The 15114-nt window shown below is 35.9% G+C and overlaps 1 protein-coding gene across 8 annotated transcripts in view; it reads right to left on the bottom strand.

Moving 5' to 3' along the window:
• pdlim5a (PDZ and LIM domain 5a) overlaps positions 1–15114 on the bottom strand; it is a 64416-nt gene that overhangs the window by 26106 nt on the left and 23196 nt on the right. For 4 of the 8 annotated variants that reach the window (XM_051894008.1, XM_051894007.1, XM_051894009.1 and 1 more), the window contains exons 4-5: positions 5400–5436; positions 3786–4162 (exon numbers count right to left, since the gene is read on the bottom strand). In XM_051894008.1, coding sequence (XP_051749968.1) covers positions 3786–4162; positions 5400–5436 — 414 coding nt within the window. The remainder of the gene's footprint in view (positions 1–3785; positions 4163–5399; positions 5437–15114) is intronic. The other 4 variants (XM_051894012.1, XM_051894014.1, XM_051894013.1 and 1 more) reach the window with 1 other exon arrangement.

The following is a 15114-nucleotide window of genomic DNA, read 5'->3' as shown; positions in this document are numbered from 1 at the left end:
TTTTGCGTGTTGTCATGTGCACACCCAACACAAATTACAATTACTGGTGCTGGAGCATCTATATCGTAAAAAAGACAGCGTAGATTGACAGTAAACCTTTAGAACTTTCTAATGATATAACTTATCTTTATTAACTAATAAAGATAACAAGTTATATCATTAGAATATTAATATTTAAGATAGCATCTAAGATAGATAGATAGCTCCTTTGCCTTCTAACATGATCATGTCGAGCTAGGCGGGTGTGGTTTCAGCAACCAGGCACCTCAGTTCCAACCATGTCCCGCCTCTTTGCCTATTTTCAGTTATCCGGGAGTGACATGCGGTGACGTGCTGCTAAGATGGCAGCAGCCTCATTTTCGCTTCAAAAATGCTCTTCAGAAATCTACGGGTGACGTCACGGACACTACGTCCATATTTTTTTACGGTCTATGGTTAGGACACGGTGTTGTCACGTGATGAATTTGCATTTTGGCGGATAACAGCCCAACAGATGTCTGTTTTAAAGCAAAGGGTGAGTAATTTTGCCTCCTTTATTTGCTTAATAAAAGCCTACTTTAAAATATCGTGTTTATAATGCATTTTCAATGTGTTTATTGCTAAGTTGCTATGTTTGAGGCACAAATACAAATGAAAACTCAGGAATTATTAAACAATAGCTAATTTAACTGTGTATTTACATCTAGTAATTATATAGTGACCAGATTTCCAGAATACTATAGAATATTTAGGTAAATATTAATAATTAAATATAAAATATCAATATTTGCATAAAATATTTTTAAATTATTTAACTTTTGATATTTTTATTGCAATTAAAATATAAAAATCTAGTCTTAAGTCAAAATGACTTTTTCAGTTGTTTTCAATTACTTTTTTTTAATAAAAATGTTTGGTAGACAAATATAAAAATGTGATAGACCAATCCCAAAATCTACAGCTTTGTCAATGTATTGTGCACATTTTCTGTTCTCAAATGTATTATGTGAGTTAAATATTATGTAAATAAAGCAACTGTAAATTGCGTTACATATATCCTCAATAAATATGCCACCCTAAGATACTGATATCAGCATCAGCCATTAAAAACACCACAAAACAGTTGACAAAGAGCAAGACAAACTCAATCCTGAAGAATTCTTTCCATTTAATCAAAGTACAGTATCCAGGACCAGGTACACACAGGGTTGCATTAAGGAGGAATATGTTTTCTCAACAGTTGCCTATAAAAATCACAGACACAGGCTTGGCTCTGATTTGACTCTCTAATGTACAGCTGTATGAGGATAATGAGGAGGATTTATCAAAGTTTTACAAGAGAGGGAGGAGAAACCATTAGATGAGTGCACAGTATGACGAGAAGCATTTGGTTTTCATCTGTTTTCTCTCCCACGTCTCTAATATTTTCCTCTTTCTCTCCTTTTTATCTAGCGAATACTATGCACTCAAATGGTCAGAATGAAATACTAGCATACTGCACAGTATATACTGCATATTTTGGCACTTGTAGTAGGTCATCCCAGTGTCCCATGCATACTATGTACACACTCTGCAATATTGCAAAAATAGTATGCCATTCTAAGCACTTAATGCAACACTTAACGAGAAGCAGAACGGGTTTATTGGGTGATTAAACTATAATCTGCGCTGGTATCAGGCTGATATTATACTATTAAAGTTATTAGCACACAGAAACGAACAAAATGCATCACAACAAACACACTGATCTGATGAGACGCGTGTGTGTGTGTGTGTGTCCCAGAATATGTGTGTGCATCAGCACGTGTAATTAGACACGTAGTTCTTCTGCGTAATAATGTCAATCAGCACTTTAGAACCATCATTAAAATATGAAACCCAGAATGGGAGGTTTGCACACACACACAAAGTACATCTGAGCTTCCCTTGGGACATTATCCAAGGGAGAGCCCTGTTTCGCACACACACCAAAACACATAACAGATACCATTACGCAGATCTAAATATACACATGAACATCAGAGCCACTGACACCCGCCCGTCAACGAACAAAATCTCACATACGTCACTGCATGAAAAGAGATAGTCTTCAGACCATGAAACAACACCCCCCCGCCCCCGCCCAAAAAAAATATATTAAAGGTGCAGTATGCGATTTCTGAGAAACGCTGTTGATATTTTACAGCTACCCAAAAGGATCATACCCCTATCTTGATAGCTCCGCCCCTAAATCCACATTATGCAACACAGGCACCTCCCCCCTCACGAGTGGACACGCCCCTTACTGCTGATTGGCTACAAGTGAGTTTTGATGCTCGGTCAGATCCACTTTCAACAGTGTTTCTCAGAAATCACTTACTGTACCTTTAAAAAAAAAAGCAAAAATGAGGAAGCATGTAAATATGAAAGATGCACTTCGTACTTTGGTTGGGTTTAAATGTTGGCATGACTTCTGATAAATGAATATGATGTGGCATGTTGTTCTGCCAAGAATTCAAAACTCAGCTGTTGTGTACTTATGGTCTAATCCAACTAAAGTTTACACTAAACCACATTACAAAAATAGTGTAGAGGTTCTTCATGGAAACCAACTAAATACACTTTCATATTCAAATGATTTTCTGAATATGATGCATATTTTTTGGCAGCATTTAGACATCCAAAAAAAGCAGCCTGGAATTCAACAAGGGGGACAGAGCTCAAAAGTGAGTTATGAAAGTAGAAATGGCATTCGAAATCTCTGCAGTAAAACTGATTTTTAATGCCAATATATGAAGCTTTCAGATGAGTTCCAAGGTTGTTAAAAAAGATGCATTCAAATTCATAAACTGTAAGTCAAATTATTTCAAATTTCATTTGAAAACATTCCGAATACAAACATTCCATTTTAATGCTAGTTAATGTGCTAAAATTGTTGCACTAGTGCAGGGTTTCCCAAAGAAGTTTATGAAAAGCTAATAATTTAATTGAATGTATCAAAACAAATGGGGCTGCACAATTAATCAAAATAAAACTCATCAAACAGAATCTAATATCAAATCAAATATTTTATCAAATCGTGATTATCAAATCAAAGCCTATGATTTAATTAATGAAATGGACAGTCTGTTTCAGTGTCATTGACACGCTCGCAGCTTATAATAGCTTGTTTTCAGAGCAGCTCAGTTCACAATAAATGCTGCTTCTCACAAACTCAAATTTAATGTGCGCTAGGTTCACTTTATTTACATTCACATCTTTTCCAACATTTTTGTGGACAGAAGTTTACAGCATTTCACTAATATTCCACCAAAATAAAACGTGGAGGATTTAAAATGTTAAAAGAGTGAGGGTTTGAACATTTGAATGTGAAGAAATTAAGACATAAATATTTGTATTGTAACATGTAGTGTTCGTTATCTCATGTAGTGTTATCTCATGTAGGGTTAATAATAATTTGCTTTTTTTTTTTCATTTTAATTTTAAAGTTGCTGAGAGACCCAGCAAACCTGCTTATGCTGCAGGGAAACACAAAAGCCTGATTTCATTACATCATTTACAACGTTTTATTGGATGAGTATAGTTTATTAATTCCCTTATACACGGTCCTGTCCCTTTGTCTTTGTATAACAATTTTCAAATAAGTTTTTGCTTCAAATCAAATGCTGTATTGTTGTGATTCAACTCGAAGCTGGTAGGTTGGGTATTTTCTGAAACGTCTATGGAGAAATACTTTCAGAATCCAGACCTCTGAAAAAGTGGGTGTCACTTTTGAGCTCTATGTTTATAGGGTGGGTGGGGCATCAGATTGTCAATCAAACTCTTACCCATTCAGCTGAGAGCTCTCACCCTGGCTTTCCAGCAGGCCCCGCCTCTGGCCCATGGCAACTTCACAGGCATTCTCATTGGAGTAGAGATTGATGGGCGTGTTATACACCGATGGGCGGGGCACCACCGGTATATGATTTGGTGAGCCATCAACAGGAGTAGGCGGAGCCAGTGGATTAGGGCTTTGAGCTGAGGAGGCGAGTGCAAAAGCAGATGCGGCAGAGGGAATGGAGGCTATGTGTGGTGACCCCGCCCCTCCAAACGGACGAGCGCCCCTATTGGAGGATGAAGTGATATGGGTGGAGTTTGTGATGTCAGAGGAAGATGGAATGGAGGTTGCCATAGGAACGGGTTTGATAATTTCCACAGAATGATCCTAAACAGGGAAGCACATGCAGCACTCAAACAAAACGACAACAGCAACACAACAAATCAACAGATAGCACACAACAACGAATGGGTTATACAACAGATGTTACTACACTGCTGAAAACCTAAATAATGTGTGGCAATATGTTCAGAGTGGAATACTAGCTGACTACTTACTGAACACTGCACAGTATATACTATTTAAAAAACAGTATGTGAAACAGAATGTACATCGTATTATGCGATAATATTGTTGTCACATGACTTGAAAAAGCACCAGATATTAATTCATTTTCAGACATTTTTTGCTGACATGAAGCAACAGTGAGGATTACTGAGGTGATTTGGCCATTTTTAGTTACACTAAAAATGCATATTTTAGCTTTTTTTGTGTGTGATAATTGGCATACTGTGCATAATATACACACTTTATAATGCAGAAATAAAATAAGTAGCATGGTACCGTAGCATGCCATTCTGAACTTAAGTATGTCTAGAATGGCATACTACATACTATTTCTTAAAACAGTATGCAGTGTGCACTGTGTATTGAGAAAATGCTTGACTATTTACAATAAGATGTATAAACATCATTAACCATTCAAATTTTTAACATCTCCATCTTGACTCATTATTGAGCCAATAGATAAGACATTTTAACATAAAAATGGATTAAAAAACACAAATAATGCATTCCTGTAGCTCAAACAGTAAAGCATAGTGCCTTCAGCACCAATGATATGGGTTCGATTCCCAGGGAATGCATGAACTGATATAAATGTACAGCTTAAATGAAATGCATGTCGTTTTGGATAAAAGCATCTAACAAATGCATACATATAAATGCAATGCATAAATGTAAATAACTATATCTATCAGAGATTATAAATGGACAGCAACTTTCTAAATGAAACATGCAGCGTAATGAGAAACATGCATCATATGAGACCAGTGTAGCACACTGCAGTTACATACTGTTTCATATAATATTTAAAAAAATAGGTAGTATACATTATTAAATGTTCAGTATGCATCGTTCTAGTATTCTATTCTGAACACAACGATACAAGACAGATAACTGAACACAGCAGGCGCACTTTTGCTATAAACATGCCAAACTAAAACTCATGCAACTCATAGAGCTGTGTGTCTGTCTTAGAGGGGTATAATAACATACACACAATCCATTCACAATACTCCAGCTGTGTGCTCTCGCTGGCTGTATGTGTGTGTAAATCTCATACCTTTGGTGCCACAGCTGGTTTTGGAAGACTGGAAGCTCTGTTGGAACACAAACAACAGACAAAAACATTAATGACTCTGCCGTGACCACATCTAGTGCTGGCAGTGTCATTACATAAGGGAACGTCGAACTGTGGTTTGCAATAAAATCATAGGCCTGTATTCATAATGACACAGAACAACCGCATGGAAGTTTGTTGAACGCTTCTGAAATTATTTTGCCTGCAGGGGAGAACAGAATTAGGTTTGCGTCAATTAATAGAAACCAGGTCAGGTTTGGTTTGAAACTTGCATGATGTGGTGTGTTATTAAACTAAAACTATGGTTTGACAGCAAGCGATATTGCTGTGTGTGTCTGAGGCTGGCAGAGCGATTGAGTATCAGTTTACAATCTCTGAGAATCTGAACTCAACACCTTCTAGAACAATCTCACACATCTCTTAAGTTTTATTTATTTATGAATCATTTTGACCTTTAAGGACGTTCCCAAAGGGAGGTTTTGTCAGATATAGCTTCTGGGTACAATTTTGTCCTTAAAATATAGCCACACACATCTTGAAGAGTGTATTATATAACAGGAGATGCAAGCGTTTGCTCCTATATGTGGACCCTTGGCATCTTTGTTTCTATGTAAATACCCGCACATGCACACGTGACTTCATAAGAAGGGGGCGTACCCCTCCACGGAGGTCTTTAGAGTGAGATCCAGCGGGTCGGGTCGGGTTTAGCACTGTTGATCCGGTCAGATGAACATGAGTGGTCACACTGCTGCAGTTATGAGCTAATAATCTGTTCTCGGTACACTCAATATAGATCCACAGGACACAGAAGACTGCCAAAGCATCGCCAGAGAGAGAACGAGAGAAACCACTCTGGTTTAATTCATGTTACTTAACTGAGTCCTTTGTATTAAATGCAGTGATTGGTACTTATGAAGTAGTTATTTTAACAAATCCAGTAGTATTCAATTAATCAAATTTGAAGACAACCTGTCTCTAAATGTCCTTCTCAGCAAAGGTCAAAATATTTATAAATTATACTATTTTAAGGAGCCAATGTCTTATATAGAACAGCGTGATTATATATGTTTATACTTTGTAGGGCTGGGACAATACATTGATTCTCGATTCGTGATACAATGATTCTGGATCGATTCTGATATTTTCTCTCTCGAAACGATTCTGAGCTTAGTTTTAACAGCAGATGGTGCTCTAGGCTAGTTTTTAACCCACACTCAAATGCTCACGAAGAAGACTGCTGGACAGCGATCATGCGTTTGGATGAGTCATACTTGCACCTCGGCTCAGAATGCTTTTATGACACAAGATAAATATAAACACAGCCTACCGCGGACATCCTTGTAATTTGCTTCAACCTTTTTCGGACTTTATGACTGATTATTTTAGGTTCAAGTGGTGTGTGTAAAGGAACTGGAAGCAAGCAGAGTACAGGTGTTTCTAAAGCATAAAAACTAAGCTCAGAATCGATTCGAGAGAGAATCGCGATACATCGGAAAATATCAGAATTACTCCAGATTCTTTGTATCGTGAATCGATGTATTGTCCTAGCCCTAATACTTTGTAAAATTAATACTTTTATTCAGAATGGATGCATTAAATTGATCAAAAGTGACAATAAAGTCATTAATGTTACAACAGATTTACTGTCCTTCTGAACACAAAATTAATTTGTAGACAAAATTAATTTTACATGAATGGATAAAAATAAAGTGGTCTGAGTAGCCCGGAGCTTGTAGTGTTCAAAGCCTAGTTGATTATAAACGGAATGATCATTTTTTTCTCATTAAGACACAGCAATCAATTTCTTAGTAGACACAGGCGCTTCTGAGTCTACTAAGATTCTGCCTCAGAGCTGCCTGATATCAAGCCTAATGATTTGTGGACTGAAGCAAAGTTATAAAATAAATGATCTCACATGTTGATTTATACTCATGAACTGACTGAAAGAACATATATCACACAAAACATATTTCAAGGGACCAAACTTAGAGGAAAAGTCATTCAATGCATGATTTACAATTCTAATTGATTAAACGTTTGTATAGCCTACATATTATTTCTAGTCATATCTTGATGTTGCATTGTTGTAATCAATTTAAGGTAATTTTAAAACTTAAATGGCAAAGCAATGAAACATCTACAAGAGAAATGCAAAGAAATGATGATAAAAGAAAATGAAAACTAATTGCATCAGCATCACTCAGATTCTTAGAACATTCTGTCATACCATTATAATGACAGAGAGCAAAAGTGTGTGGTCATCCAGAAACATACGCTATCCCAGCAAACAGGGAACGTTCTCAGAACTTTGGCTAACGTTCTGGCAAGGTTCTCTCAACGTTATGAACAAAAGTTCTTTCAGTAACATCATTAGAACCTTCATTCAGAGCGAACTGGTCCTTAATAATGTTCTCAAAACTTTAGCACAAAAACATTATTTATATATTCATGGAATGTTTCCATTTTTATTTCTTTTTATTTTCATCTGAATTCTATTTTTTAAATGTTACTACTTGTTTCAGAATGTTTAGAGACATTCAAAAGTAATATTCCCATAATTTTTGCTAAATTCTACAATAGAACATTTGCATAACCCCCCAAAAAAGTTTTAAAACATTTTTGAATGTTTTGAACATTCAGAGAACATTTATAAATGTGATAGCAAAACATTCTTAGAACATATTTTTGTTAGCTGCATGCAAGTACATAAATGCAGAAGTGCAGATGCATTGTCTTATGTAGCTATATTTCTAAAATTATGTCCTGAGAAGTTAATAAAATCATTTAGTCTGTATTTTCTATATTCACTATGTGGTTGCTAGGATGTTCTAGATGGTTGCTAGGTGGTTTCTTACTGGTCCATCAACAAGTCTCTTGTGATGATACAATATGGAACAGGTTTCTCCTTCAATGCAAGTCTGTGGGATTTTTTTACCTACTTGATTATCCACTAAGAGAATATCATACAATCATGTGAAAAAGTTAAGATATCCTATTGAATTCCATGGTTTTCTGTACCAGGGCGTAATAAAAAATCATCTGGTCCTTGGCAGGTCTTAAAATTTGGAAAATAAAACCTCAGATGAATAACAACTCATGACATATCACACTGTGTCATTATTTATTCAACAAAAACTAGGTCAAAATGGAAAACCAATGGGTGACAAAGTAGCAGTCAGGCACTGCCAATCAAATGCCTTTGATTAAATGATCATCAGCAAGTGTGATCACCTCTATAAAAGCTGAAGTTCTGGCAGTTTGAGTGTCTGGAGACTTCAGGTGTGTGTTAACACAATGCCAAGGAGGAAAGACATCGGCAATGATCTTAGAGAACCAATTGTTGATGCCATCAATCTGAGAAGGGTTACAAGGCAATTTCCAAACAGTTTGAAGTCCATCATTATACAGTGAGGAAGATTATTCACAAGTGGAAAACATTCAAGATAGTTGCCAATTCTCCTATGAGTGGACGTCCCAGCAAATTCAGCCCAAGATCAGAGCTTGCAATGCTCAGAGAAATTGCAGACAACCAAGAGCTACACCTCAGACTCTACAGGCCTCAGTTAACATGTTAAATGCTAAAGTTCATGAGAGTACAATACTCCTCTGTATACTAAAGTATTCTAGGGTCAAATGTGAGACCATCAGTCCGACAGCTAAAGCTTGGCCAAAACTGGGTCATGCAATTGGACGATGATCCGAAGATCACCAGCAAAACTACAACAGAATGACTAAAAAAGAATAAAGGTGTTGCACTGGCCCAGTTGAAGTCCAGACCTTATCCCGACTGAAATGTTGTGGCAAGAGCTGTGCATAGACAAATTCACACAAACCTCAATAAACTGGAGCAACATTGTAAAGAAGAGTGGGTAAAATTCCTCCAGAATGATGTGAGAGACTGAAAAAATCATACAGAAAATGATTACTTCAAGTTATTTTCTGCTAAAAGTGGATCCACAAGCAATTGAATCATAGGGTGTCCTAACTTTTTCACCCATGGCTTTTCCATCTTGGCTTTTTTTTTGTTAAATAAATGATGACATGGTGTGAAATGCCATGTGTTTTGTTTTGTTTTGTTTTTATTTTCCAAATTTTAAGACCTGCCATGCACTAGATGATATTTTATAATGTCCTGATACAGAAAAGCATGGAATACAATAAGGTGTCCAAACTTTTTCACATGACTGTATGTCTAATAATTTCCATACATTCATGTCTGTAGCACAAACAGTGCAAGACAGAGGTCACCGTCTCACACTGTCTCAGAGCATCTGTTTGACGTCTCATTTATATCTCACACCTGCAGGCTGCTGTCTGACGCATGACTGATACGCATGATACTGATTTTCCTTCATTAATAACTAAAACACTTGCCAACTCCGATTTCCTATTCTGCTACAGTGTGTGAATGGGTCTGCTTGAGAAAGACTTATTAAAAACAACCCACAGGAACAAAATGTCAAAAATGAGATCTCTATTATCTCAACTGATTCTCCTAAACAACAGTGAGATTAAACAGGGGGAAAATGAGAGTTTGCTTCTCAGACAAGGTCATATGTTCACATATTCAAATGAAACTGCAAGTGAAACTGCAATATTACCTCCAATTTTAGAACCTTTTAATTTTTGCTCAGTTTGGTGTTTTTTCCACCTTGAGCCTGAGCTTCATATTCTCACTATATCACACTATATGAGCCAAAAGCCTGATGTATCAAATATGATATAAAAAAAATGCAACTAAAATATTTAGTCTAAAGTTTCAATAAAATAATCCAATTAAAAAACATGATTTTTTTCCAGTTTATTATTGACAGGCTTCATAGTCTTAAAGTAACCAAGAAACCAATACACTGATCTGAAGAATGTATAACTTTCTCCAAAGAAACTTTCTCCACATAGCTCAACTCAAGAACCATATGCACTGAAAAATGGACCAATGGCAGTGTGTTCAGTAAACCATGTGGTGACACTAGAAGCACAGAAATGACTCACATCAGTTTTAAAGGGACAGTTAATCCAAAAATAAATATTGTGTCATCATGTACTCTTTTTTTCAACCTTTTGTCATTTTGTCACTTGGAAAAGAGCAACTTGGGCATTATAAATCCTGCTAAACATCTTCTCTTGAGTTCCACAGAAGAAAGTCATACAGGTTTGGAATGACAGCAGGGTAAATAAATAATGACAGAATATTAATTTCTGTGTGAACTAATCCTTTAAGATGCAATGTTGAAATCGGAAATTAATATATCAGTATTCAATCAAGAGAGCAAGAGGACATGAATTATTATATTCTTTTCAAGTACGAAACCATAAAATATTACAAAATTTCTATGTTGGTGGAAATTTCATTATGCTTTGAACTCCCTTCCAAATGTTGATTTTTATCCTGCTGTATCTCGCTAATGGAAAATGGGATTTTATCCAGCTGTGATATCCTGTGAACGCCAACACACACATTCAGGGATGTGCTCAGCACAGGACAGTGTGTGTTTTTGTTCAAGCTGCAGCTTATACTTTCAGTCCTTAGACAGTTGAGAGCTCACAATATACTCACAGAGAGAGTTTACAGATAAAAGTGCAGGAGGTTTACAGAGTAATTTAATGCTTTGAGAGCTGTCATGAGGGGAAAAAAACATGCCATATAAATCATATATGAGGCTTGTTCATGGCAAACTGACCATCGAATACACTCCAGAAACAACTAAGGCCCTGTTTACACCTGGTATTAAGATGCATTTTGGTCAATCGGATCGCAAGTGGACGACGCTAAATAAAGGTGTAAAAGGGGTCTAAAACTTTGAGTATGACCACTCAAACACTCTGACACGAACGCATTCGACCAATGCAAAAGACCGCCTACTCTCAACCTACTGACCTAATGTGTAAACATTATGGGAAGTGCGCTAGCCAGACGAGATTTAAACTTTGCCAGCTGAAGACCCAAGTTTGGCTTGAAGATGAAAAACGTATCAAGCACAATGTTCTTTCACCATTCCTGATTTCTAACATGCGTTCGGCGTGGTCTTGGGGCTGTCGAGGAGAAATGAAAGCTGCTGCTCTCCGTATTTTTCCCATCGTCACCTTTCAAGTTCATATGTAAATTGTCTCATTCCCTTTCATATTGTTTATGCATTTAGCTAATGAAAGATCAGTCAGAATAGATTAAACAGAAAAAACATTTGTGTTCTCTCTGCATCTGTCCAAAATTTTCTTTGAAAATTATGCTTTAGACATTTGGGACACAGTAGAGTGATAACAGTCCACGTTTTAGATCTGCAAGAATCAAAATTAAGTTAATTTGGGGAGAAAGTTGACATTTTCCAAGATCTTGATAAATATTAATAATAATAATAATGGTGATAATAATGCTAAATTGTAGACATCTTTAATTGGTAGTATATGAAACTGGGAAAGTGACATCAAAATTTAAATAAATAATGCAAATAAGTTACAGATGTTAAAGCAAAAAGTAAGTACAAAAAACCAATAATGACAGCAAACCAAAATAAGCTCTTATTCTCCTCTCTCTGTGGATATGAACCAATGTCAGGGTTTGTTATGGTCCTGAGGTTGCTCAAAAGTGGACTGGGATGGAGTTTAGATGGTTTAATTAAATCAAGCTAAACTTTTCCTCCAATCAGTCAGCAAAACACCTCCCACAAACCCATGTAATCAAGTAACCTGCATTCAACCCTGCAGTAAATGGTTGAATCTGATGCTATGTTTGACGTATTCTGTGCCTAAGAAGTTGTGTGGTCAGTTTAATCTAGCCTCTGATTAGGATCTGGCACTCAACATTCAGAACCAGTGAGGATCATTTGTGTGTTTGGATGTGGCTAAACAAAACATCAAACCTGAACCGTAACTCAAGAACAGACAGAGGCATAAACAACATGCACACAATCAAGGACAAACACACAAAAATGGAATAAAGAATTACAGGTTTTCATGAAGCTGACAAGATTTGTTGTTTAGCTTAGTTTACGTGATTCAAGCTGTTGAGAGAGGGCTTTCAAGGGCAAAAAAAAAACAAGACTGAGATTTCATAATTATTTTTCCCTAAAGTTCCTTTTTTTGTTATTTCAGTGTATATAAACTCATTTTAGTTCATTAATGTCGAAACAGAAGCCTGCAGTGTCTCAGAACGGCCAATATAAACATCCTCCAAACACAACAAACGTCAACGAGGAAAGTCCACTTGTTGGCCATCATGAGTCCAGCAAGTACAGCTCCTGTCTACTTGAATAGGGAAAGACTGAAATCTCAAAAACTGAATGTAAAAATTAAGTTTCAAAAACATCAAACCAGCATAGCATTATATATAATGCTTGCACAGTCTATAATAAATTAAACCACAATTATATCTCCCATTTTTTTTTTTTTTTTACTAAAGGCCTATCTCTCCTCCTATACTGTCTCTAATATAAGGGCATCTCAGAAACTGCACTCCGATGGTTCAAGTCTTACCCTCTCAGGTAGGTCCTTCAGGGTGTCGTGTCTAAGTCGCAACATCTAGCTACTGGGGTGCCTCAGGGCTCAGTGCTTGGACCACTTCTCTTCTACGTCTACATGTCATCACTAAGATCTGTCATTCAGAAACATGGTTTTTCCTATCACTGCTATGTTGATGACACACAACTCTACCTCTCATTCCACCCAGTAGCCTGACCCTTTAATACTTACACTTACTATTCTATATATATTAAGAAGAAAGAAAAAAAGCTTGCTACATGTACTGTGCTGGACTGACTGACACTGGTCACAGCACTTGCATATTGTTGCCCTGTTGTTAGTTTGATTGCTTCTATTGCTCTCCTCATTTGTAAGTAGCTTTGGATAAAAGCGTCTGCTGAATGACTAAATGTAATATGCATATTATGCAAAATGTATTTCATATTTATACACTATAAAATAATAAGTGAAAGCATCCTTAAAACAAGATAACAATTTAAGCTTATAAAGAAAATATTTGTAATGATTCAAGAAAAAATAAACTTGTTTTTTTACTTTAAATTAAGGAAATCAGTTTAAACAATTAAGATGTTTAATTCTATGGTTCAGAAAGAAGGTGGAAAGTGTCATAAACCACTAAACCACTACTGTTTTGGTATAAGAAACCTTAAGAAATTAACATTGTAAATGGACTTGAGGGGAAAATAAATAAATGAATAAAATGGTAACACTTTACAATAAGGTCCATTAGTTAAACATTAATTAATGTATTAACTAACATGAACTAACCATGAGCAGTACATTTGTTACTGTATTTACTGATCTTCGTTAACGTTAGTTAATGAAAATACAGTTGTTCACTGTTTGTTCATGTTCACAGTGCATTAACTAATGTTAACAAGATTTTAATAATGTATTAGTAAATGTTGAAATTAACATTAACAAAGATTAATAAATGCTGTATAAGTGCAGTTCATTATTAGTTCATGTTAACTAATGGAGTTAACTAATGTTAACTAATGAACCTTATTGTAAAGTTTTACCAATAAAATAAATAAATAAATAACCTTAAGAAATTAACAATGGACTTCAGGGGAAAATGAAATAAATAAATGAACTTCATAGTAAATAAATAAACGTCATGTAAAAATAAATAAATGAATAAATAAATAAATAAATGGACTTCACAGTGAAAGAATGAATTAAAAGAAGAAAATTAAATAATCAATTAACTTTAAGAAATTAACATTATAAATGGACATGATATGACCACCTGTGTGAGTTCATCTGCTGCTAAGTGAGATGAACTACAGCAGTGACACTGGCCCTCTCACAGCAAACAAACCAAAAGAAATCAATAAAATAATTCACTGCATGTGCTTTTAATTAACATGGAGTCTCTCGTTCTCTCTGTGTAATCTACTGTCATCTATGAGAATCAACAGAAAGCCTGTAAAACTCCAAATCTCTCCACCATAACTGCAGCTAAAGCCGAGTTTGGCATCTCCACATAACGCTCCAATAAAACTCAAGCGTCCTCCATTAGCACTAAAAAGACACAAACATGAACACACAAAAACGTACAAATGTCTGGTTTTTGATTGTCTTGCTCAAAAATGTTTAATTCTCTAGTTTCCGATTTACACAAAAGCAATTTAATGAATAAAATCACTCATTACCTGCAGGCTGCTGTAATTACGAATAACAGATAAAATATATTTAAGAGGTAAGAGGTAAAATTAAACCCTAACCGCAACATAACCTCCCAGACTAAAGTGTGTAGCAAACAGGAAAGATATTAGTCTATTTCATGCAATGCCCACTGATATGCAAAACATTGCAATTTATGTTGCTTCCAAAAAAATGATATGGTCAGAAATAATACACAACTGTTGCTGAATGGCTGTCAATGGAGAAAGATGCCTTGTGCTGCAGAGGCTAATCAACCAAAACTGGACTCTTTGCATTAGACCAGTGCAAACACTTCTATCTATGTAAGCTAGATTTTGTGCATGACTGTATTCTCGAATGTTTCAGAGTGCAATTCATGCAACAAAAGTGTTTCTTGCATTTTCAGGGGCTTCTCATGAAGGCTTCTAAGGAAAGTCTTCTTCTACAGTCACTTTTCTCTTTCAGGTCGACTACTGACATGACAGAGAAACAGTTTGAAGAGCCAAAAGCTTTATAGCAACCACCTGAATGATAACGCTTCTGATTTGGACATTTGATGGAAACTCTACTG

This window comes from Ctenopharyngodon idella, chromosome 5 (assembly GCF_019924925.1).
Source record: "Ctenopharyngodon idella isolate HZGC_01 chromosome 5, HZGC01, whole genome shotgun sequence".
Classification (NCBI taxonomy): Eukaryota; Metazoa; Chordata; class Actinopteri; order Cypriniformes; family Xenocyprididae; genus Ctenopharyngodon; species Ctenopharyngodon idella.
This window is presented reverse-complemented; position numbering and strand designations above follow the sequence as displayed.